The sequence below is a fragment of the Lynx rufus genome, unplaced genomic scaffold (genome assembly GCF_022079265.1).
Source record: "Lynx rufus isolate CCGP_SWC_20201006 ecotype Redwood Valley unplaced genomic scaffold, mLynRuf1.p SCAF_7, whole genome shotgun sequence".
In the NCBI taxonomy this organism is placed as follows: domain Eukaryota; kingdom Metazoa; phylum Chordata; class Mammalia; order Carnivora; family Felidae; genus Lynx; species Lynx rufus.
Genome location: NW_025814889.1, coordinates 25,862,910 through 25,886,820, shown reverse-complemented (window position 1 = coordinate 25,886,820; position 23,911 = coordinate 25,862,910). Strand labels below are relative to the sequence as shown.

General features: G+C 41.1%; 1 protein-coding gene across 3 annotated transcripts in view; it reads left to right on the top strand.

Annotated features, from left to right (window-relative positions):
* Positions 1-23,911, top strand: part of MPP7 (MAGUK p55 scaffold protein 7) — a 299,853-nt gene that overhangs the window by 104,962 nt on the left and 170,980 nt on the right. For all 3 annotated transcript variants that reach the window (XM_047065426.1, XM_047065427.1, XM_047065428.1), the window contains exon 3: positions 9,718-9,836. In XM_047065426.1, coding sequence (XP_046921382.1) covers positions 9,718-9,836 — 119 coding nt within the window. The remainder of the gene's footprint in view (positions 1-9,717; positions 9,837-23,911) is intronic.

Sequence of the window (23,911 nt, the reverse complement as noted above, 5' to 3'; positions counted from 1 at the left end):
CTTGAACATCAGATGATATGAGATACCTTGAACTTAAGCTGCTTGAGAACAGAGAGCCTTTTGTTATGTTCCTTTACTAGGGAAATGTTCTAGACTGACTCAGGTCTAGGACGTGTGATCACTTTTCCTTTCTTTCTAGTTCACTCTTTACCCAAAACATGGGGCTCTTTGACTGTTTTTTTTTGTTTTTGTTTTTGTTTTTTGTTTTTTGTTTTTTTTTGCCAATTGTGGAAAGCCTTTCTCCCCTTAATGTATTCCAGCAGGATAAACTTAAATTTTGTAATCTGTCTCTTTAATGCTTGGGCATATTCCTGTGTTTTAGCATTTAATTTGGAATTTATTTTATTTTATTAAAAATTTTTTTTTGTTTGACTTATTTTTAAAAGAGGGAGAGAGAGAATGGGCGGAGGGGCAGAGAGAGGAAGGAGACACAGACTCCAAAGCAGGCTCCAGGCTCTGAGCTGTCAGCACAGAGCTCAATGCAGGGCTCCAACCCATGAATTGTGAGATCATGACCTGAGCTGAAGTTGGACGCTCAACTGACTGAGCCACCCAGGCGCCCTTGGAATTTATTTTTATTTTAAAAATGCTCACATAGATTGTATAGCTAAGTGAGGTGTCATTCTAAGCTTTATGAAAAAGCCATTCAATCCTCATTACAATGCTGTAAGTTTAGCGCTGCTGTGTCTATGTTGCAGATCAAGGCATGGCTGCACAGAGCTGTTAATTACCAGTTGCGCGGTTGACATTAGTAGTGATGTCGTTTGGCTCCAGAGTCTCAGCATCCTACCACAGGGCCTTTGTAAGCGTGGTTCTTCTCTACGAGATTTTTCTTCTCTCCTCATTAATGTCTGTGCTTCCCTCAATGCAGCCCACTTGTCTCCACTGGGGAAACTTCCCCTGAGGTCATTCACATCCCTCGATTACACTTTCACGGCGCCACCATCACTCCCTTATTAAAGCGCCTTTCCCAGTTACATTTTTACCTTTATTTTCCCTGTAGTTTCCTACACTACACCCAGGGGACGAATTTGCTTGCTCTTTTCCTTCCCGTCACCTTTGTAGCCCCTGTCCTTACCAGTGCCTGGCATGCAGTGAGCACCTGGTATTTGTAGACTGAGGTCAGAAAGGAGCAGGTGGCATTTTGAAACGCACAGGGTCTCCGGACTTTGCCCGCTTCCTACACACGCTCCTCGAAATATCGTCAAGGGTGTTATGTTAAACCTTTCATGAAACTTTGAGCTAAGTATGTTACCATGCTTGTTCTGTCTTTCAGATCATCTCCGGGGTCCTGACGGAGGGGAATAAGGCAGCAGTAGCTGTCACCAGGAAGTTAATTATTGAGTGAACTGGTGCAGGATTGCGTGGATGCAGTTCTGCTTCCTGGGGATAGCAAGTAGCAGTCCTCTGTGGCTGGAACGGAATTTCGGGGGAAATTGTGAGCCCTATGGCTGGAGAGAGGGTTCTATCAGATCATTACCCAGAAGCAAAAATTTTAAAATGATAAAAGTAATATCAATTTTGTAAAAACTCAAGCAGTGCAGAAATGTATACAGCAAAAACGAGAGTAATTGTTTCCTGTTCTGGTTTTTCTGTGTAGATTAGACGCTGAGAGCCCCTGGAGACTGGTCCTGAGGATGGCCCTCTGGGCTATCTAAAAGTATAATGAGTGAGTGAATAAATGAGTGAATCACTGGATCAAAGGGAATGCAAGCTTTAAATTTTCATATTGTCAATAATGTGTACCAATTTATGACTTCCCTGCTTTATTCATTTTCCCATTCTCCCAGATGTCTCTTTAGCCTTTTTTTTTTTTTTTTCAGAAGCAAGCACTTTCTTCCCTATCCTCACTCTCAGCAGGTGACCATGTTTCATGGTTTACTGAATACGGCAGCGATCATAAGGGAATTGCCACATGTTCCCTGTACCACATTTCCAGAGTATTCTGCCTTCCTCCTTGGGACTGTAGGTGAACCAGCCGTACTTGTATCTAATGCCATCCCTCCGCTACTTATGAAGAGCATCAGGTGAGGTAACGTGCAAACCACGTGCCCACCTTAGCTCTGTAAGTATTAGGTATGATCACTACTAGGAATTGCATCTGGTAGTAATTATTACTATTATTTTAGGAAGCTTTATTCGTTGGTGATGGGAAGGATAGATTAAGGAGGGGAGAGAAAATAGAAATAGGCATAATTTTTAATAACTAGTTTGTTTAGGCAAGGTGAAACTGTAGAGGCTTCGACTATGATGGTGGGAACCTTTCTTTACGGTTAAAATGACTATTCAAATCCACTGATTTGGGTAATCTTATGAAGTAATGAAATCTTAATCCCAGATGAGGACTCCTCATAATTATCTTTTGATTAGTGTGTGTGTGTGTGTGTGTGTGTGTGTGTGTATGTATGTGCACGCACGCGTATTTTTTATTTAGAGAGAGCGTGCGAGTGGGGAAGAGGGGCAGAGAGAGGGAGTGAGAATCCCAAGCAGTCTCCATGCTTAGTGTAGACGCTATGCAGGGCTCAATCCCACGAGCCTGGGATCATGACCTGGGCTGAAATCCAAAGTCAAATGCTCACCCGATGGAGCCAGCCAGATGCTCCTCTTCTGATTAATATATCATAACTTTGGATGAATTGTTTACTCAAGGTGGTTACATTTCCTTACTGTTTAGGTCAGTGCTGTCTACGTTCCCAGACCTTGATCCAATCGCCTGCCTGTTATGTGATGTATATTTTACTATGAAGATTATAAGATTAGTAGAGAATTAGGACTTGAGCTTTACAACACTACTTCTATATATAAAAAGAAAAAATCGCAAGACAACCTGAAGTTGCTAAAGCATCGCAGTATTTCAGTCTGTACGTAAAATGCTACCACTGCCCCTCTGTCACTCGTGTTGCTCAGGGCTCAAAAAGCCTCGAGAACATACTCTGACCAGACGGTGTTGGTGAGGGGGAGTAAGCTTTTCGGTTTTTATCTTTAAGGAAGATGACCTATGTTCATCCTTCAGCGTAGTAAAGCTACAGAGAAGCCAGCTGTAGCACATCTAACTTCAAGTGAGTTAGTGAAGTTAAATCAAGATCATGGTCTTTGTATGCAGTGGCTTAATGAACTTGGCTTGCAGAGTGGCAGTTTAGTCTGTATTCAGAACATTCCCGTTAGTATATTATTTTTCATGATTTCAGACAGCCAGCATCTGCCATCTAGCATTGGGGAAGGGGGGAGTAGGCTTCAGTGACCAAACTAAAATCTGAAAATGTCTTTGCCTCTCTCTGCAGTTAGCTCCTCTTGCCATAAACGCCTTCCTTAGCTCCTAAGATCTTGCTCTCTTTGTGCTTTGTATTGTTTTCCCAGATTTAGTTTTGTTGTTGTTGTTTTTTTTTTAATTGTTGGAAAATGGCACTCTGTCTCTGCTCTCTGCCCTCTGCCCTCTTTTATAAACACTAGGCCTTTTTGAGGACATTGAAGTTAAGAGACTGCCCTCTGGATAGGCATGAGTGTTCTTCATTTGTCACCTTTGAACTTAGAACTTTGACTGAATTGACATCCTCTAACTGAGCTGTTGGGTCGAGGCTTAGCCTACTGCTAAAATCTAAAATAGGCAATACTGTTTCCCTTTGAAAATCCTTATTTGTAAAATCTTTACCTTTACTAACCACTGATTAAATACTTTTCATGTGTTCCCACCGCCAAACAACAGAAAGTCACAGAAGGATAAAAGGAGGGGCACCTGGGTGGCTCAGGCGGTTGAGCGTCCGACTTCGGCTCAGGTCATGATTTCGTGGTCTGTGAGTTCAAGCCCCGTGTCGGGTTCTGTGCTGACAGCTCGGAGCCTGGAGCCTGCTTCAGAATCCGTGACTCCCTCTCTCTCTGCCCATTCCCCCACTCATGCTCTGTCTCTCTCAAAAAATAAGCGTTAAAAAAAAATTAAAAAAATTTTTTCATGTATCCCCACTGCCAAACAACAGAAAGTCACAGAAGAATAAAAGCAGAAAGACAGCATTCTTCTTTCTGCAAAGAGGAGAACTGCCCCACCCTTGATGCGTGCACGCACGCACTTGCATCTACACGTGGAAGAGTGGGCAAGGTATCGTCGTATTGCCTCTCAGCCCTAAATCCATACTTCGGTGCCTGCCCTGTGAAAGTTAAGTCGGGCCCTTTAAGTATCCTTCCTTGCGGCTGGCATCAGGGGAGGGCACGAGTGGCACACTGCAGGAGGAAGAGGTGTCTCTTCCTTGCTCTGGTGTTTTGCACGTCTTCCTGTTCCTCCCATGGGACTGGCAGCAGCCCACGTGGGCAGCATCCAACGGTGCTTACCCCCTTTGGTTCTGGTGGCTCCCTGGTGGACGGCTTCCTCTTGAGTCTCAGCGACACCCCTTCAGAGGAGTTCCTGGTGGGTCACTCGGGCACCCAGAGGTCACCTTACGGGTCTTGACCAGCTAGCCCCAAGGGGGCATTGTCTGTTTGCCAGTCCTTTCCCCAGTTGTCTGCCCACCTGCAGGGATTATTTCAGCTTTCCGGTCCTGGCTGTGGTTTCCTGTCACCCAGGCTCCACCCACCTGTACTGTGGCGAAGCATTTCCTGCTTGACGGTCCCAGCCGTGGTTTTCGGTCCACCTGCACACCTGCAGGGGAGTTTGCTGCTGGTCCAGTGACAGTGGACGAGCTCGGACCCAGGGAGACCCAGCCACCGGGTGGGTGCTAGTCCCACCACCTCCGGCCAGCTCTGAATCCTTGTCTTGGGGAAAGCGCTCCTCTTTCAGTGGTGTTTCCTCCTGGGTCTTCTCCTTCATCCCCAGGTATTCTTGAGATTTTGCTTTACCACTTTATACGTCATCCTCTGTTACATATTTATATTAGACTCTCCCCGTTCAAATGACCGCACGGCTCTCGTCTCTGGATTGGACCATGACTGAGGCAAACGTACAGGGCAGAAATGTGAGTTTGAGTACTTCCTAGTGTTTTCTTCAGAATTTTGGTGCATTTAAAAGTCTACCCCTTTGCATGGTTATTGCTGACTTTCAGCTTGGGTATTATCCACCCTGGCAACGCACCCTTCCGGGCCCAATTTTCTTCCTTCAGACCGTAGCTCACATCCTGCCAGCTCTAGCATAGCCTTCTGTGACCTTTATCGATCGTTCTCTCCTTTAAATCACTGTGATTATTGTACATATTAATCACATGACCCTTGTCATATTTTAGTTTTTCTGTTGTTGCCTTTTGTCTCAGTATATAAAATACACTAATACAAAAATACTGCTTTTTTTCCCCCCGCTGGAGTATTTTTGTGAGATAGTTTATTCACATGCATCTTTGACATTGTCTTGTACCATATATACCCAAATATAAGGTAGGGTTTTTTTCCCCCCACTATTAAAATTCTCTCTCAGAAAAGAGAGAGCTGCCTTACATTCAAGCCCTGACAAAGTTTCTTTTACTGACTGACACAAAAAATGTATTGATTGGAGAAGCCACAATTATTCTCATATAACCTAAATTCCCATTTTTTTTTGGAGTCATTGAGACATCACTTGACAGAATTGTTGTTCTTGTTTTAAAGAGACAGGATAGTTTCAAGGTTTAATTTTTTTTTTTTTTTTGGAGAGAGAGAGGGAGACAGAGTGTGAGCGGGGGAGGGGCAGAGAGCGAAGGAAACAGAATCCAAAGCAGGCTGCAGGCTATGAGCTGTCAGCACAGAGCCCGACACAGGGCTCGAACTCACGAGTTGTGAGACCATGACGTGAGCTGAAGTCGGACGCTTAACCGACAGTCACCCAGGCGCCCTGAGACAAGGTAGTTTAAACTAGGCTTCGTTATTATTTCTTGGAGAGGGGTTAAAAACCTCACACCTGCAAATGTTAAAGATACTTAGAGAATAGGTTAGTGGTTTTGTTGTGGAGATCAAAAACCTAAAGCTACAGGACAGGTGGAAAAGCAACAGCTTTACCCAGATCCTTAGTGATGACATCTCCCACACGTTCAAAAAAGTGTTGTGTCTCAAGTAACTAGAAGCGAAAATGATCTTTAATTCTACAAGTGGCACTGATGATGAGGAAGTCATTGTGAAGGAATTAAACAAAATGGTTGTATGAAATATGCAAGCGGGGCAAGACCCAAATATCTAAATTACCATATTTGTACTTAATAGGTAATTCAAAATGTGTGTTCCTAATCAAATTATAATTTAAATATTTTAAGCAGGGCATGGGCATCTTATCAACATCCCTGACAAGTAATTCGGTGTTTGAAGATTGTATCAGCAGCCTGAACGTCTGTTTATTTTACTTAGAAGAAAATACGTTTTGAATCTTGGACAAATAGAGGAGATCATTATATTTAGGGTCGCCTTTTGTTGGGGAGTAGATAACAGGTGTTGTTTGTTATCGGAGCTGTAAGATCTCTGGGGTAGAGGTGGTGGCATAGTCTGGACCTACCTGTCCTCAGGAACCAATATAGTGCTCCGAATGTGAGAATTCATAAATACTGATTCTTAGGACCACGGACCTTAAAGATGTAACTCGGGTGGTGGTCTTTGCTGAAGCCTTCCCTGATGTCTCCTTGCTCCTTGCCTCACCATGCAGTCTAACCCCTCTCTGTACTTTATAACAGATCTGTGTGTGCCTGTCCTTTCCACTGTACAGTCCTGAGGATGGGGATCGTGTCTGATTTATCTTAGACCTTTAGAGCCACGAACAGTGCTTGGTTCATAGGTACCATAAAGGTGGCCTGGAATGAAGCCCTCGTGGGCTGGAATGACTACATGGGAGGTAGTCCCTGCTTTTGCCCAGGGACCATGTACATTTAGGTAAGGTTGTTCAAGGTATCTCTTGTTACTTGAACTCTCATTACTTGCTCTCTGAATCTCAAGGACCAAAAACATTTGGATTTCATAGTGTTCTTCACTATTGGAACTCGAGGAGCTAAAATATAAAAAAGCACGCGTGAGAGCACAGACCTGGTTTTCGCCATGGACGGCAGTGGTTTCTGGGGCCCCTGTGATGCATATGAGAGGAAATGATTGTCCGTGTTACCTGCGTTGAGGCCACTTGCCCCACCTTCCTAGCTCTTCTCACCCTCTTTCATTTCTGGCGGGCACTGTCTTGTCTCTCTTGGCTTCGGTCCATGGCTACCAGTTGTGGGAGCTGAAGAGTAGTGACTGCTGTCATCTCTGGAGACCCAACTAGGTGGCGTATAAATTAGGATTGCATGAATCTAGGAAAACCCAGATAACTCAGGTTTATGAGCTACTGCTAACAGAGAAATTATTTTAATTTAAACATAATATGGTTTATTCCCACAAAAAGGTAAGCAGTACTGGGTAAAGCTAACACTTTCCATATGTAAAAGACTGGGGTGGTTTTATTTCTGAGTCTGGCATTGTGTCCAGGGAAACGTATACCTACATTTTCTGTTGTTTTGACTTTGAACCATTGCAATGGTGCGTGCGTGTGTGTGTGTATTTAAATCAAATGCGTATTTTGCGCCAGCCACAGGGCTCAGTGCTGCCATGTGCACGGTTCCCTTCAACTCTTATAACAGTTGTATTTATGATAATATCTTCTTTTGTTTCAACTTCATTTTGAGGTAATTGTGTATGCACGTGTTGTAAGAAATAATACAGATCCTACGTACCCTTGATCTTGCTTCCTCCAGTGGTAACCTCTTGCATAACTATAGTAATCACAGTGGGCAAGTTGTCACTGATAGAATCCATTAACCTTCAGACTTCACCTGTATCACATGCACTTGTTTGTGTACGTGTGCATGTTTGTGTTTTTTTTTTTCTGTTTATTACATGTGCAGATGACTGTCTCTTTTTCAACATGTGAGGGAAACAAGGCTTAGGTAAGTTATGTGAAATAATGAAGTATAGACCTGGGGTTTGAATCTAGGTCTGTTTGACCCAGAGTTTTGCTTTTTCCATAATAGTAATGACGACTAACAGTAATAATCAATAACAACAATGGCCGAAGCTCCCTGAGTTACATACGGAACAGGTTGAGTATTTACCATGTGCCAGAGACTGTTCTAATATATTACCTCATTTAACCTCCCCCAACAACTGTACTTCATAAATTATATTCCATTTCAATTAGTACCATTAGTTAAACTAACCGTATTACCAAGGAGTGAGGAACTAGTTTTACTGCCTCTGAAATCAATAATAAAATAGTGAAATTCTACCTTCTCTTTACATAATTTTAAATTCGAACCTCTGACTTTAACCACAGATCTTGGCAATTGTCATTACTTTGTGGGTATGTATGTATCTGTGTAAAGTGAGACCTATATTATACACTGAATTAGGTTGAGACACCTTAAAAATGTTTCTCCTAAATTATGAATAGGAGCTAGTTCAGGCAAGATGCCAGGTTTTTAAGGGAATAAACATAAACCATCAAGAATACTTAAGAATGTACTTGGGGTAAGTTTGTTTTTTTCTTTTTGTTTTTGTTTTTTTTCCTGGGATATCCTAGATCTTTTTGGCCACATACAGCTCCAGGAATGTTTGAGTTTAATCTCTCAAGTTACAGATCTGACATTCCAAGTGAAAACTCATACATTTGGTTGTGAATTATCATTGATTATCAGAATACTATAATGCTCTTGGAAGATAATAGGTATACTAATCAGCAGTCCATAGTTTACGATTCTTTGCTAGTTAAATATCTTGTAAAGCTGTCCCTCTGATGAACAACAGCACTTATTCAGAGCAGGAATAACAACAGTCCCGTGTGTTGTAGATCCCAGGAGGTCTTGGTGTTTTTGTAGACAGCAGACAGAAATAAAAGGAAGTTTGTCCTTTTTACCTCATGTAATCCCACTGGAAAGTGAAGCATGTGCTATGAGTTGATACTGACTTCTGCCAGGTCACCTCCCTGAAGAGTCCTGGGCAGGCACTGTCGCAACATTTCTTGGACAGGCGTCTGACGGCCCCTGAAGGAGATGGATGGTTTATGCAGTACGCTACTGTGGAACACTGTGCTACTGTCTACCCCAAGGAAGCTTCTAGTGAGCAGTGCCTCCAGTGACCTCCGTCTTTGACCTTAACTCTTTCAGGGGGTATCCCATACGCTCAGATTAGAGTCAGATTTCAACTGAGTTCTGTGTAGCTTGTCGTCGTCGTTTTAAATGGGCAATGACATCAAAGCAACACCAAGTGTGGTTTAATCCGTCTCACTTTTTAGAACTTGATTTTGGAAGTTAGATAATGCAAATGTTTTTGAAGCTATATGTTATTAGGAACTATTTGGAAACCACAAAACCTTTTTAATGGACCACTCTATCAATTTTCTGCTCTTCTAAGGAAGTTTTTCCTATTCATGACTCATTTCACTCTTTGGCTAACATTGAGGGAAATGTAATAACGATTAAGGAAAGGAATGTATGCGTTTTCTTCTTCTTCTTCTTCTTTTTTTTTTTTTTTTTTTTTTCTTGAACGTTTGTAGACATTTTCTGTCCCGGGTTATGTAAACTTGGACGGCTGTAGAATGTTGACAATTCAAAGGTAAAAACTCGCCTGTTGATACACACTTGCGTGGAATTTAAAAATCCAAAAGATTCCTTGGCTTCTTTGGAGAAGTGTTTTGCTTGATGGCCCAGAATACAGATCCAGTAAAAACGACATGTTCCAGCTGTCATTTACACACACCTTAAAGCGAAATTAATGAGATCACTCTAAGATTACGCTTTGTGTTTTATTTTCGTTTTATAGGTCTGTATGAGCTGTTGGCTGCCTTGCCAGCCCAGCTGCAGCCACATGTGGATAGCCAGGAAGACCTGACCTTCCTCTGGGACATGTTTGGTGAAAAAAGCCTGCATTCACTGGTAAAGGTAAACCATGCTGATGTCAGATTCTCTTTGCGGAAAAACATATGGAAAAATATGTTGAGCGCCATCTAGTAAACCAGAGATCAAATTGTTGCTGTCTGAAAACAAAACAGCCTTGTTCCATTTCCCTGACGGGCGTGGAAGTTGTTAAAGATCCCACCAAAAATATATAGATGATTTCACTTAATGGTGGTGATCTCGCTGTGCATACTAATGCAGCAAACATGTGCTTGCCCTGTTTAGAAAAAGAATATGAAATAGTAGCAGGAAGGTTTAGACTCTTTATGGTCGACAGTCATGAGCTGGAGTTTAACTCGAATAAATAAGTGTTCACAGCAAAAATTAGAAGGAATATATTTTCTGAGGTTAAGGATGGCAGTGGTTCAGTAGCCACATTAATTTAAAATAATTTCCTTTAACAAAGTCAACTGAAATTCGAGCAAGCTGTTTCTTTTTTGGTGCAACGCCATTGAAATGGTATTTTGTGTATAAATATCCTGATGCTAAATGCGAGTAAAAACAGTTTCTGGAGACGGTTTTGGTGAAGCATCAGGCCATGGAAATTGATCAGCCACCAGAAATGAGATCTTGCCACACAGCAACCCTGGGAGTGATCAGAGCTCTTAAAATAGTAAAATGAGAACAAGAAGCTTACTGGAAAATATGCCACTTTTGCTTCTGGAAATATGAATTGCATTTTCTTTCATTTAACTCAAGCTGAAAAAAATTGTGAGTCCCGCTTGAGTCTGTAGGAGATGGACCCCTCTGATGCCTTAGCTCCAGCTGGACCGACACTGAATTCAGCTAAATTTGTTATGGTTGCTGGTCGTGATAGAAGGCTTTTACTGATGCATAGTGTTTGAAAATGAACCACTTCTGAAGTGCTGTTGCTTCACAGGATAGAATAATTCTTAATACATTTTGTCTAATCTGCTGAAATTTGCATGCCTCAAGAGGTGGCAATTCTCAAGAAATGAAAATGTTGAGAAGTGGCATCTTCTTAGCAATACATGTAAAGACTAGCGTGCTTTGTTCATTTAGTTTTCATATAATCGCCAAGGTATCTTTATCTTTGTGTTCTGAAAAATTTGGGGGAGTTCAGTTACTCTGTTGGGGTGTGTCAGAAGTGCTCTTGAGATTATAATTGAATGACGTTTATGATTTCCAGAGGCAATCATGAAAATATTCCTGTGTGGAATGTTTGGAAGTTAGATACCTATGGATTTGTTCAAATTGATTTGATCTAGGTGGAATAAAACGGATTTCAAATGACTTCATCACCCCCTTAATCATTAAATAGACCTGCCCAAAACAATGCATGCATTTGTGATGTGGCTGCTATCTCGGTTTCCTTACCTATCTAAAATGGAAATTGTGGTATCTGTTGACAAGACCGTTTGCGAGTTTCAGATAAAAGAGTGAAGCGCTTAGTTCTCTGAATAGTTACATCGGTTTGGCAAGTATAAGCAGGCATTAAGTATTAAAAAAATTAATATCATAGTATGTAAAGGACCAAAAAGTAATGACAGAGATGGGTATGATTTCTATTAAAAGAACACTAATGTTTTAAAAAAAAAAAATCTTAGTTATTGGGGCGCCTGGGTGGCTCAGTCGGTTAAACATCCAACTCTTGATGTCAACTTAGGTCATGATCTCATGGTTTGTGGGTTTGAGCCCCACATCAGACTCTGTGCTGACAGTGTGGAGCCTGCTTGGGATTCTCTGTCTCTCCCCCCCCCCTTTCTTTGCCCCTCCCCCACTTTCTCTCTCTCTCTCTCTCTCTCTCTCTCTCAAAATAAATAAATAAACTTAAAAAAAATCTTAGTTACACTAGCTTTTGAGTTTCAGGCCTAGATGGTTTTTCAAAGTAAATGCGAATAACAAGTGGTTAGGGAGCATACAGTTATTGATGTCTGATTTTATTAAAAACAGCGAATGGAATTTAATTCCAGGTTGACGTGGCCAATATTTAAATAGCACAGTAACATGTGTACTATTGCAAATGTCTTTCAGTAATTACTATAAAATGTATTTTTAAAGTAAGGTTTACAGTGTCCCCCCCCCCCAGTCCATTCTCTGTTTCTAACTGGTTACCCCCCTTCCCAGCTTCTGTCACATGCACACCTCGAGTGTGTCCTTTGACTGACCCATTCTCTTCATTTTCAAGTATGTAAAGTCTAAAATGCCTCCAGGAGGCAGGCTCATGGGATCACACTTTAAACACTGGAACAGTCTGCTTAACTGTATTCCAAGTGCCTCTATTGGAGGATAGAAGCCTCCAGCTTTTGTCCATAAATCTTGGTAGAGCAAAAGGAATCGGACAAGATGTGTTTCAGAGTGAATCAAAATGTGCTTTGATGTTAGGCTCTTTTGCCTGAAGTTGTAGCTGCCGGGATGTGATTGAAAGCTAGGTACAGGCAAAACTGGATTTTATTCCAGCACAGAGTTTTCATAGCGGTCACCCTATTTTATGCTTACAAAAAAAAAAAAAAATGGTTGTTACAACATCGCACGGTTTTAAATACGCGTAGCCTTCTGGTCTAATGTGAAATATGCTTAAGAAGAGGCAGTTTGGCGTTAACAGCCTGTGACAGGTATGGCATGCCACCTTAGTTAGGGTCACGAGCGGTGCTCTGGCAGGGATACTGTAGTTACGAGCTTGTCACCGGAAAGGAAGTGTTATGATCCTAGAGAGTGTTAGCCGCAGCTATTTTTTAAAAAGAAAAACTCCTAAATTGAGGAGGTGGATAATCAGGACTGTGAGCATGAGATTTTAGAAGTGTCTGAAGAAAGGCGGTCCTGATAGAAGATGTGGGAAATATCCTAGAGAAGCCGTGGCTCTACGACAAGGATAGCAGTGTTCACATGACACAGTGAATGTGGTAGACCACCAGTAAGCAGAGAGCCACGTTTTTTTTTTTTTAATTTTTTTTTTTTAACGTTTATTTATTTTTGAGACAGAGACAGAGACAGAGCATGAATGGGGGAGGGGCAGAGAGAGAGGGAGACACAGAATCGGAAGCAGGCTCCAGGCTCTGAGCCATCAGCCCAGAGCCTGACGCGGGGCTCGAACTCACGGACCGCGAGATCGTGACCTGAGCTGAAGTCGGACGTTCAACCGACTGAGCCACCCAGGCGCCCCTAGAGAGAGCCACGGTTTTGAGAGAGAGAGACAGCCGAGGAGAGGCAGAGGATACGAGAGAATCCCAGGTAGGCTCCACGATCAGCACGGAGTCCGGCGTGGGGCTCAGTCTCACAACCGTGAGATCATGACCCGAGCCGAAATCAAGAGTCAGACGCATAACCAACTGAGCCACCCCTGCACCCTGAGAGCCACATTTTTGACCCATCATGTACAAATAGAACCGTGCAGCATACAGTTTGTGTCCCTATCTCATTTCTAAATTTATCTTCTACCGCTGTGGTTTTTTCCTGTTGAGATTTCTTTACATTTTATTTTACTTGTTTGTGATGTATGTGTTTTTGTAATCTGGTTTAAGTTTATTTTTTTATTTTATTTTAGAAAGCACAAGCAGGGGGAGGGGGAGAGGGGAAAGAGAGAGAGAGACGCTCAAACAGGCTCCACAGTCAGCTTGGAGCCCAACACTGGGGTCGATCCCACAACCCTGGGCTCATGACCTGAGCTGAAATCCAGAGTCCGGTGCTCAACCAACTGAGCCACCCAAGCGTCCCTAAGTTTAGTTTAGAACAAGATATGGCATAAAGACTTGCTTAAATGTTTATTTTAAACAAGGTTGTTACTTCTGTTTCCTCAAGAAATTTTTGTTTGTATTTCACAATTGTGTTCCGTTTCCAGGAAAAGAATATCACAGTTTTTGTTAAATAGTTGCGGATGTTTTCGTTACCCTCTTAAATAGTTGCATATATGTGTACGAGCAGGAGAAAAAAGGTAGCAGCTTTTTTTGGGATTCCAAATTGTTTCAACAAAACACACGTTGATTATTTTTAAGAAAGTTTTTTGTTTTTGTTTTTTGAGTGAGAGCGAGAGCAGGGGAGGGGGCAGAGGGAGAGAGGGAGAGAGAATTTTAATCAGTCTCCACTCTGTCAGTGCAGAGTCTAACACGGGGTTCCATCTCACAACCATGACATCATGACCTGAGCTGAAATCAAGTCAGATGCTCAACCGATCAATCCACCGAGGCGCCCCAAGAAAGTTTTTTAATGTGGCTTAATTACTGTATTTCTGTGATTTCGGTCTTAAAGAGTAATGGTATAACACTCAACCACACCCTTACAACATTTAGTTACATAATTTTAACTTTTGATGTTTTCATCATCCTGTCTTTGTTGAGTTCTTACTCTTGCCACACTCTGTATGAGCCAATAGGGCTACCATTTTCTGTTGGACAGTCCCTAGCTTGCAGTCTCCAGTCTCCCAGAGGGGTTATAGACGAGGGGATGGGCAGTTACAGTGTTCTGTGGTTAAGTCACGAGAGAGAGAGTGAGCAAGCAGGGGAGGGGCTGAAAGACAGGGAGACAGAACCCCAAGCAGGCTCTGCGCTGTCAGCAAAGAGCCCGATGTGGGGCTCGAACTCACGGAACTGTGAGATCTTGACCTGAGCCAAAATCAAGAGTCAGATGCTTAACCAAGTGAGGCACCCAGGCATCCCATTTTACGTGTAGAGCTTTTTTTGGTGCCTAACTCAACACTGGATCCAGAGGCTCATGGAGCATTTGATATTTTAAGGTGAAACTTGAATGTTGACTAGGCATTGCTCAAGTAAGAATTTATGGGGGGTTGGCAGGGTTAGGCAGAAGGAATAATCTACACAAACACCTGCAGGCAAGATGGAGCCTTGTGCCTTTAGGATGGAGACTGACAGGTTCTCTGGGCTGGTACATGGAGTAAGGAAAGGTGTGGGGAGCAATGCAAAGTGTGGCGAGGAAGGTAAGCCAAGACCCATTCTTGAATGACTTTGACTTTATCCCAACGCAGTAGGACCCAGTGCATAGAGAGGTTTAAATCAGGGGAATGAAGCTATCATTTTTTTTTTTTTTTTTTAAGAAGTAAATTAGTGTGCTATGGAGATGGGAAGGGATGTGAGAGAGGGGAGGTGATTTTAGTGTGGAGAAAGGGAGGCTGATATTCAGCCTGCCCTCACCAGCAAGCCTGCCCTTTGTTAACATATGGAAACTTCTTCCCCTTCCTTGGTAAACAACTGCTGACCTCTGCCCCCGGACACCCCCACACCCCTAATCCAACCACCAGCTTGTTTATGCCAGGCCATCAGGGGTTAGGAGAGGGCTCCAGGAGATCTGTATAAGCCCTAAGTTACCAATTCTTAACGTATTTTGAATCTCTCCTCAGAAGAAAGGTGATTTTAGTTATATGTTCATTTGATATTTGGGGGATAACCAAAGAGAACTGGCTACTGTATAGTTGGACCCCTAGATCTTGAATTGAGGATAATGATGTTCTAGGTTGGAGATAATAGATTTGGGAGTAGGGTTGCCACATGAAATCCAAGGCCTCCATCTTAATTTGAACTCAAAATGAACAGTATTTTTTTTCTTTTTTTTTTTAGTCTAAGTATGAACCATGCTGTATTTATATTTGTGAAATCTGGCAACTGTTTGGGAGCCATTGATATTTAGATGGTAACACTTTTTATAACAGCGTTTTTGAGATCTAGTTTACAGTATATCATAGAATTTACCCATTTAAAGTATATGCACAATGGTTTTAAGGGTATTCACAAAATTGTTCAGCCATCACCGCAATCAGTTTTAGAATATTTTCATCACCTCCCCAAACCCCCTATCTCAGGTAACTGACATTCCCTAATCCCTGTGTCCTCCTACCCTTCCCCACCCCAGCCCTAAGCAACCACTAATCTACTCTCTGTCTCTATATTTACCCATTCTGGATAATTCATGTAAGTGGAGTATAGAACATGTGGATTTGTTTGTGATTGGCTTCTGTTACTTAGCTTAATCCACATGATAACATGTACAATACTTCATACCTTTTTATGGCCCAGTAGTACTCCATGGTATGACTATACTAGTTTTGTTTATCCTTTTATACAGTGTTGGACATTTGGCTTGTTTCCACCTATTGCCTATCATGAATAATCCTGCTAAGAATATACATATACGGGGGCACCTAGGTAGCTCAGTCCGTTAAGCGTCCAACCTCGGCTCAGGTCACGATCTCACGGTTCATGAGTTCAAGCCCCGCGTCGGGCTCTGTGAGCCTGGAGCCTGCTTCGGATTCTGCGTCTCCATCTCTCTCTCTCTGCCTCTCCCCCGCTCATGCTATGTCTCTCTCAAAAATAAATAAACGTTAAACATTTTTTAAAAAGAATGTGCATATACACGTTTTTATGCGGACATGGTTTCATGTCTGGGGGGTACCTACTTAGGAGTGGAATTGCTGGGTTAAATGGCAGTTCTGCGTTTAATATTTTGAAGAACTGCCACACTGTTTCCCAAGGTGGCCCCACCATTTCATTCCCACCAGGAGTGTGTGAGGCTTCTGATTTCTGTGTCCTTGTCAACGCTTGTTTTTACCTGACCTTTTTCTTCTAACTTTCCTAGAAGGTGTGACGTGATACCTCCTTGTTGTGGTTTGCGTTTCCCTGGTGAATGACGATGTTAAACATCTTTTCATGTGTTTGTTGGCTATTTGTGTATCTTCTTTGCATAAATGTCTGTTTCTGGATTCTTTGCCCATTTTTTGCTCATTGGATTCCTTTGAAAAAATAGACTTTACTTTTTAGAACAGTCTTAGGTTTACAGAAGTGTCTCTTCAGATGTTTTGCCCATTTTTTAACTGAGCTGTGTTTTTCCCTGGAGTTTTATCAGTTTGTGTGTTTTTTGGTTTGTTTTTTTTTTGGCTTTTTTGGATATGAGTCTTTTATCAGATATGTGTTTTGCAGATATTTTTTTTCCAATCTGTGGCTTGTCTTTTCATTCTCTTAATGGTGTCTTTCACAGAGCAGAAGTTTTTACTTTTAATAATGCCAGTTTAACAATTTTTCTTTTATAAATTGGGCTTTTGGAGTTGCATCTGAAAACTCATTGCCATGCTCACGGTCAGCTAGATTTTCTCCTCTGTTATCTTGTAGGAGTTTTACAGTTTTGTATTTACATTTAGTTCTGTGATCTACCTTGAGTTAATTTCTGTGAAAGGTGTAACTTCTGTGTCTAGCTTCAAATTTTTGCTTGTGATTATCCAGTTGTTTTCAGCATCAGTGTTTGAAAAGACTGGCCTTTCTTCCCTGGATTGTCTTTGCTCCTCTGTCAAAGACCAGTTGATTGTAATTGTGTGGGTTTTATTTTAGGCTCTGTTATGTTCTGTTGATCTACTTATCTATTCTTTTACCAGTATGACTCTGTCTTCATTCCTGTAGCTGTGTAGTGAGTCTTGAAGTTGGTTGGTGTGAGTCTTCCGACTTTGTTCCTCTCAGTATTATGTCAGCTATTCTGGGTCTTTTGCCTATTCATATAAACCTGAGAATCAGTTTGCCATATGTGCAAAATAACTTGCTAGGATTGTGTTGAATATGTAAAACAAGTCGAGAAGAATTGACATCATAAAACTATTGTGGATTCTTGTCTGTAAACATGGAATTTCTGTTTATTGAGATCATCTTTGATTTCTTTCATCAGAGTTTTTGTACTTATTTAGATTCTGTCCATATTTTGTTAGATTATACCTAAGTTTTTGTTTTGGGGGCTAATGTAGATGATATTTCGGTTTTAATTCCCAAATTCCAGTTGTTCATTGATAGTTGTGTAAACCAGTTCAAGGCTGTCTTGGACAGATCTGTCTTGACAGCTGTCTGTGATCTGAAGCCTTCTGGAACACAGCTCCCTCCCATATTCTTTCTTTTTGCCTAGTCACACCCTTAAGTACACCGTTGGTGCATAGTGTCATAATGTCCTTCATCTGCTCTGGAGATAAGATAATGATTCTCAAACATTTTCTCCCGGGTGGTCCCCCAGCACTTCCCAGTTTCTTAGTGGAGGTGTGGTTGTGGAGACCTACTCATGTTACAGCCACCCAAGACACGGTTCTGCCCATAAGTCCTCTTAATAAACCCATCTCTCGTCAAGCTGGGCTTGTCAGCCTTTTTGGTCTTATAGCATCTTTGGCCTGTGGAGATTGTTTTGCATATAACTCTCTTTCACAGAACACAGGTACATAGAAATATAACTGATTTTTGTACATTAAGGTAGCATCCTGAATCCTTGCTATAATCACTTACCGGTTCCCAGAGTTTTTTTTATTTGATTCGTTGGGATTTCCTACATAGATAATCATGCTACTTGTGAACAAAGGCAGTTTTCCTTCTTCTTTCCCAATCTGTATGCCTTTTATTTCCTTCTCCTGTCTTAGAGCATTAGCTAGGATTTCTAGCTAAGTATTGAATATGAATGGTGAGAGGTGACCTATTTCCCTCGTTACTGATCTTAGGTGGAAGGAGTCTAGTTTTTCACCATTAAGTATGATGTTACCTCTAGGTATTTGCTACATGTTCTTTATCAAATTGAGGAAGGCTTTTCTATTCCCAGTTTGCTGATTGTTTTTATCATGAATAGGTGTTGCATTTTTTTTTTTTGCATCTATTGATATGATCGTATTTTTTTTTTATCCTCTTGATGTGATGTGATTAATACTTCTGAATATGACATTTCTGGAAAAAAAACCCACTTAGTTTTGGTATATAATTCATATTCTACATTGTTGGACTTGATTTGGTGATGTTTTATTGAGGATTTTTGCATCTCTGTTCGTAAGAGATACAGTCTGTAGTTTTCCTTTCTTGTAATGTTTTTCTCTAGTTTTGGTAATAGGGTAATGCTGGCCCCATAGAATGAGTTAGGAAATGCACCTTCTGATTCTGTTTTTTTTCTGGAGGAGTTTGAGGATTGGTATAATTTTTTTTCTTAAATTTACCAGTGAAACCATCTGGGCTCAGAGCTTGCTGTTTTGGAAGGTTACTAATTGTTAATTTAAGTTCTATATTAGAAATAGGCCTATTTAGATCACCTATTTCTCCTTGTGTGAGAGTTTTTGTCACTTGTGTCTTTTAAGGAATTGGTGCAAATCATGTAAGTTATCAAATTTGAGAGCATAGAATTGTTCATTATCTTTTATTATCTTTTTAATGTCCATAGGATCCATACTGATGACTCCTCTTTCATTTCTGATAATAGTAATTTGTGTCTAATTTCATTTTTTCTTGACTAGCCTGCTTGTAGGTTTATCAGTGTTATTAATCTTTACAAAGAACCAGCTTTTGGTTGTGTGGTTTTTTTTTTTCTATTGTTTCCCCGTTTCAATTCCATTGATTTCTGCTATTTTATTCTTTCCTTTCTTCTCCTCGCAATTCTTGCTCTAGTTTCCTAAGGTAGAAGCTTATTACATTTTTGATTTTAGTTCTTTCTCTCTCTCTTTTTTAAAGTTTAACTATTTTGAGAGAGAGAGCAAGCAGGTGTGTGCAGGCAGGGTTGGGGCAGAGAGAGAATCCCAAGCAGGCTTCATGCTGTCAGCATAGAGCCCCATGTTGGGCTGGAACCCACGAACTGTGAGATCATGACATGAGTTGAAATCAAGAGTCGGATGCTTAACTGACTGAGCCACCCAGGTGTCCCGTTTTTGCCTCGTGTATTGTGACACTCTTCTTATTAGGTACATACACATTAAGGATTGTTACGTGTTCTCAGAGAACTGACCCCTTTATCATTATGTAATACCCTCTTTTATCCCTGACAGTTTTCCTTGTTCTGCCATCTGCTTTGTCTGAAATTGGTATAGGTTCTTCAGCTTTCTTGTGGTTAATATACGTATGGTTTATCTTCATCCATTTCTTTACTCTTAATCTACCTGTGACTTATATTTAAAATGGGTTTCTTGTAGACAGCATATAGTTGGATCTTCCTTTTTATCTACTCTCTGTCTCTTGTTTTAATTGACATATTTAGACCATCCACATTTAGAGTCATTGTTGATGTAGTTGGGTTAATATTCACCATCTTTGCAACTGATTTCTACTCATTACACTTGTTCTTTTTATATTTTTATCACCCTCTCTTACTTTTCCCTCTCTGCTTTTAGTTGGACTTTTTATATGATTCAATTTATTCTTTCCTGGCATATCCATTATACCTTTATTATTTTTATTGTTTTGAGAGAGAGAGAGGGAGAGAAAGAGAGAATCTTAAGCAGGCTGACATGGGGCTCGATACCACAACCCTGGGATCATGACATGAAATCAAGAGTCAGATGCTCAACCAACTGAACCACCCAGGCGCCCCCTCCAGTATACTTTTTTACAAAGGTTTTTTTTTTAGTGCTTGCCCTAGAGTTTGCTACATTCATTTACCACTCATCTAGGTTCACTTTCAATTTCACAGGTAGTAAAATTTTTTTCTTGTAAGAAACTACTCCCCATTCCTATTTTCCATCCTTTATAACATTGCATAATAACATATAACATTGAATAATCCATTCACTCATATTTTTAAATAACTCAGCACATTGCTATTTTGAAGTTATGTGATCAGTTAAGAACAAGAAAACATTTTTTTTATATTTATTATTCCTTTTCTCAGTGCCCTACCTCTATCATTCTCCTCTCTGAATAGCTTCTTTTACTACTTGTTGCTAGATAGGTCTACTGGGTACCGGATACCTTGAACTTATGTTTGCTCATTTCAGTGTTTTGTTTTTATTTTTCCTTCATGTTTGAAGTACAGTTTCACCAGATACAGAATTCTAGGTGGTGAGTTTTTCTTTTAACACTTTATTCCCCCACACCCCTTCCATCTTGCTTGCATGCTTTCTGATGAGTTGTCCGATGTAATTCTTATCCTTGTCCTCTGTAGGTAAGGTGTTTCCCCACCTCCCCCCACTTGGGCTTTTTTTCAGTCTCTTCATCTTTGGTTTTTGCTGTTTCAGTATTAATGCAAGGTGTAGATTTTTTTTTTTTTTTGGCATGTAGTCTATTTGGTGTTCTCTGAGCTTCCTAGATCTGTGGTTTATCTGTGGTTTATAATTTTTAACATTAATTTTGGAAAATTTTCAGCCATCATTACTTTGAATGTTTCTTCTCCTTTCTCTCTTTGTTCTCCTTCTGGTGTTTCCATTATGTATTTGTTATACCTTTTGTATTGTCCACAGCTCTTGGGTATTTCGTTCCTTTTTGCATTTTAGTTTTGGGAATTTCCATTAACATATTGTCAATCTTACTGATTTTTTCCTTGGCCATGTCCAATCCACTGATGAACACATCAAAGGCATTCTTCAATTCTGGTGCAGTGTTCTTGATTTCTAGCATCCCACTTTAATTTTCTCTTAGAATTTCCATCCCTCTGCTTACATTATACATTGATTTTGCATGCTGTCCACTTTTTCCATTAGAGCCATTAACATGTTAATCAGACTTATTTTAATCTCCCTATTTATTAGTTCCATGAATCTGTGTCCTGAGTCTGGTTCTGATGGTTGCTTTATCTCTTCAGACTGTGTTTGTCTTTTATCATGTCTTAAATTTTTTTTTTGTTCAAAGCTGGACATAACGTATTGGGTAATAGAAGCTGACGGAGTTAGGCTTTCAGTGGGAGTTTTTATGTTAATCTGGTTAGGAGCTGGACTGTGTTTAAAGTTTGCTCTAGCTGTCAGTGTCAGAAGACTTCAGAAACCTGAGTGTCTCTTCCCTCCCCTGCTCCCTTCTCTGGCTTTCCTTAGGAGCTCTCCGGGAGTCTGTGCTGTGCAGCTCTCAGTTACAATCTATTGTTGTTTCACTGGAGCCCTGTTGGTGGTGAGTTGTTCTGTGATCTCATGATTAAACGTCAGTTATTTAGTGGACCTGAGTCCCTGGGCTCTGGTGACCTTCAGGAGCATTTCCTAGCCTCTTGTTTTCTTCTTTCTTTCTTTCCTTAGTTGGGACAAGAAGGCTAGTAGGGGCTGGGGTTGACCTCATTGTTTTTTTCCCCAGGTCAGATAGGGCTCTAGTAAAGCAACCTGTCTTAATTGGCAGGCCTCTGCTATGGAGAAGGCTCTTGGCCTATGCATTTCAAAATGGTTATTTCTTGGGGCGCCTGGGTGGCTCAGTTGGTTAAGCGTCACGATCTCCCTGTTTGTGGGTTTGAGCCCTGCATCGGGCTCTGTGCTGACAGGTTGAAGCCTGGATCCTGCTATGTATGGATTCTGTATCTCCCCCCTCTCTCTCTGCCCCTCCCCAATTATTCTCCTTCTCTTTCTCAAAAATAAATAAACTAAAAAGAAACGGTTATTTCTCCATTCTCCTATTTGAAATACTAGACAGGATTTTTCTCCTGTCTTCACCATGAGAACGTGGTGGGAGGAAAGTGCAGAGGCCTCCTTGACAACTGGGTCTCAGGAGTTTTTAAACTCTCAAACTAGTCCACATTCGGCCACCATCAATGCATATGAACTACCATTTAAGTTTTCCTACAACTTTCTGGCTCCAGCAGCTTTTGCCTCTGCTAAGCTGATCTTGGCCACGAATCTCTCAATTCCCCTGTTCTTGCTGATTTCCCAGTGGCAGTTTGCTGTGTGACTTTCATTCGGCTTAATTAGCTGAACTGAAACCAAAAGTCTTTCTTTGTCCACCTTTTAATTTGGTTGTTTTATTACTGATTTGTAACGAGTTCTCTGTGTATTTGGAACACCAGCTCCCTACCAAATTATACTTGAATTGGAAATAGCTTCTCTTCTTAACGAGATGTCCTGCAATTTTGTTTTTTTTTAAAAAAATTTTTTTTTCAACGTTTATTTATTTTTGGGACAGAGAGAGACAGAGCATGAACGGGGGAGGGGCAGAAAGAGAGGGAGACACAGAATCGGAAACAGACTCCAGGCTCCAAGCCATCAGCCCAGAGCCTGACGCGGGGCTCGAACTCACGGACCGCGAGATCGTGACCTGGCTGAAGTCGGACGCTTAACCGACTGCGCCACCCAGGCGCCCCTGCAATTTTGTTTTTAATGAAACATATGATAAATCTTGGGCAGAGTATTGACCAGTGGACGTAAGAGATGGTGGATAAATTAGTGGGCGTTTATTTTAAATCTCCATATCAATGCGAATCTGTAAATTTTTTAATATTTGTGAATTTAGGTAGAGTTTTAAAAGTAAAAGTCTTCTTAGTCTGGGTCTAAAAATAAGTCTTGAATAGATGCTCAGAAGGCAACCTCTGAACAAGAATATACTTAGAAAATTTTATATCTCCAACCTGGAAACTTTAGAAAATGAAAAGCCAATTTGAAGGTGATGTGTGATCTTAATCTTTCAATAATTCCAATTTTCTTAATAACTAGCACCCTGAGACTTGCTTGGAAAGGAGTTATTTCCCAGATAATTGATCCAGTCAAGCTACAAAAAAAAAGAGGGATCACGTTTTGAGCAGTGGTTTTATAAACTGATTTTCTGTGCAGGCACTTTGGATTCCTCTTTTCTTTTAATCTAGAAGCAATGAAAAGCATCGTACTGGGTGGGGGAAAGGTGATATTTTCATAGTAGTAAATCAGATTCAAGGCTGAAAACCTATTTTATAAGATACTTGTGGGTACAGGGCTCGTTAGAAACAAATTGTGCTGTTTGAGAGGGGAGAGGTGGTGTTAGGTTCAGAGAGTAAACCCGTTGGGGAGGTTATGTTACTTGACTCTGCAATACTGTTTGCCTTGGGTGGGAGGAAAAGGAAAAGACAGCCAGACATTGCGAATGATCCATGGCCACCTGGTCTGACAAAGTAGAGAACTGGGTATCAGCAGCTGGTAAAGCTCCTTGGCCAATCAAAGGTAATTGTTCAGCCAGCTCTGTTGGAGGAGCCAGACAAAGTTATTTCTTACGTTATAGTTTACATTTTTTCAGGCACAGAAACATGTAAAGTCTGCCGAAGATAGGAATTCCTGAGACCCTGGGTAAATTGTTGCCTTTGTAATTCATACTCTCAAAACAGAGGCCATATGTAACCCTTCTTTGAGATTTGCGTGGGACTGGGGATGAGTGAATAGAAGCCAGGTTTGTGAATGTTCCACGGGGCTGTGTCCTACTGTGTCCCGTGTTCTGTGTCCTGTGTTCAGC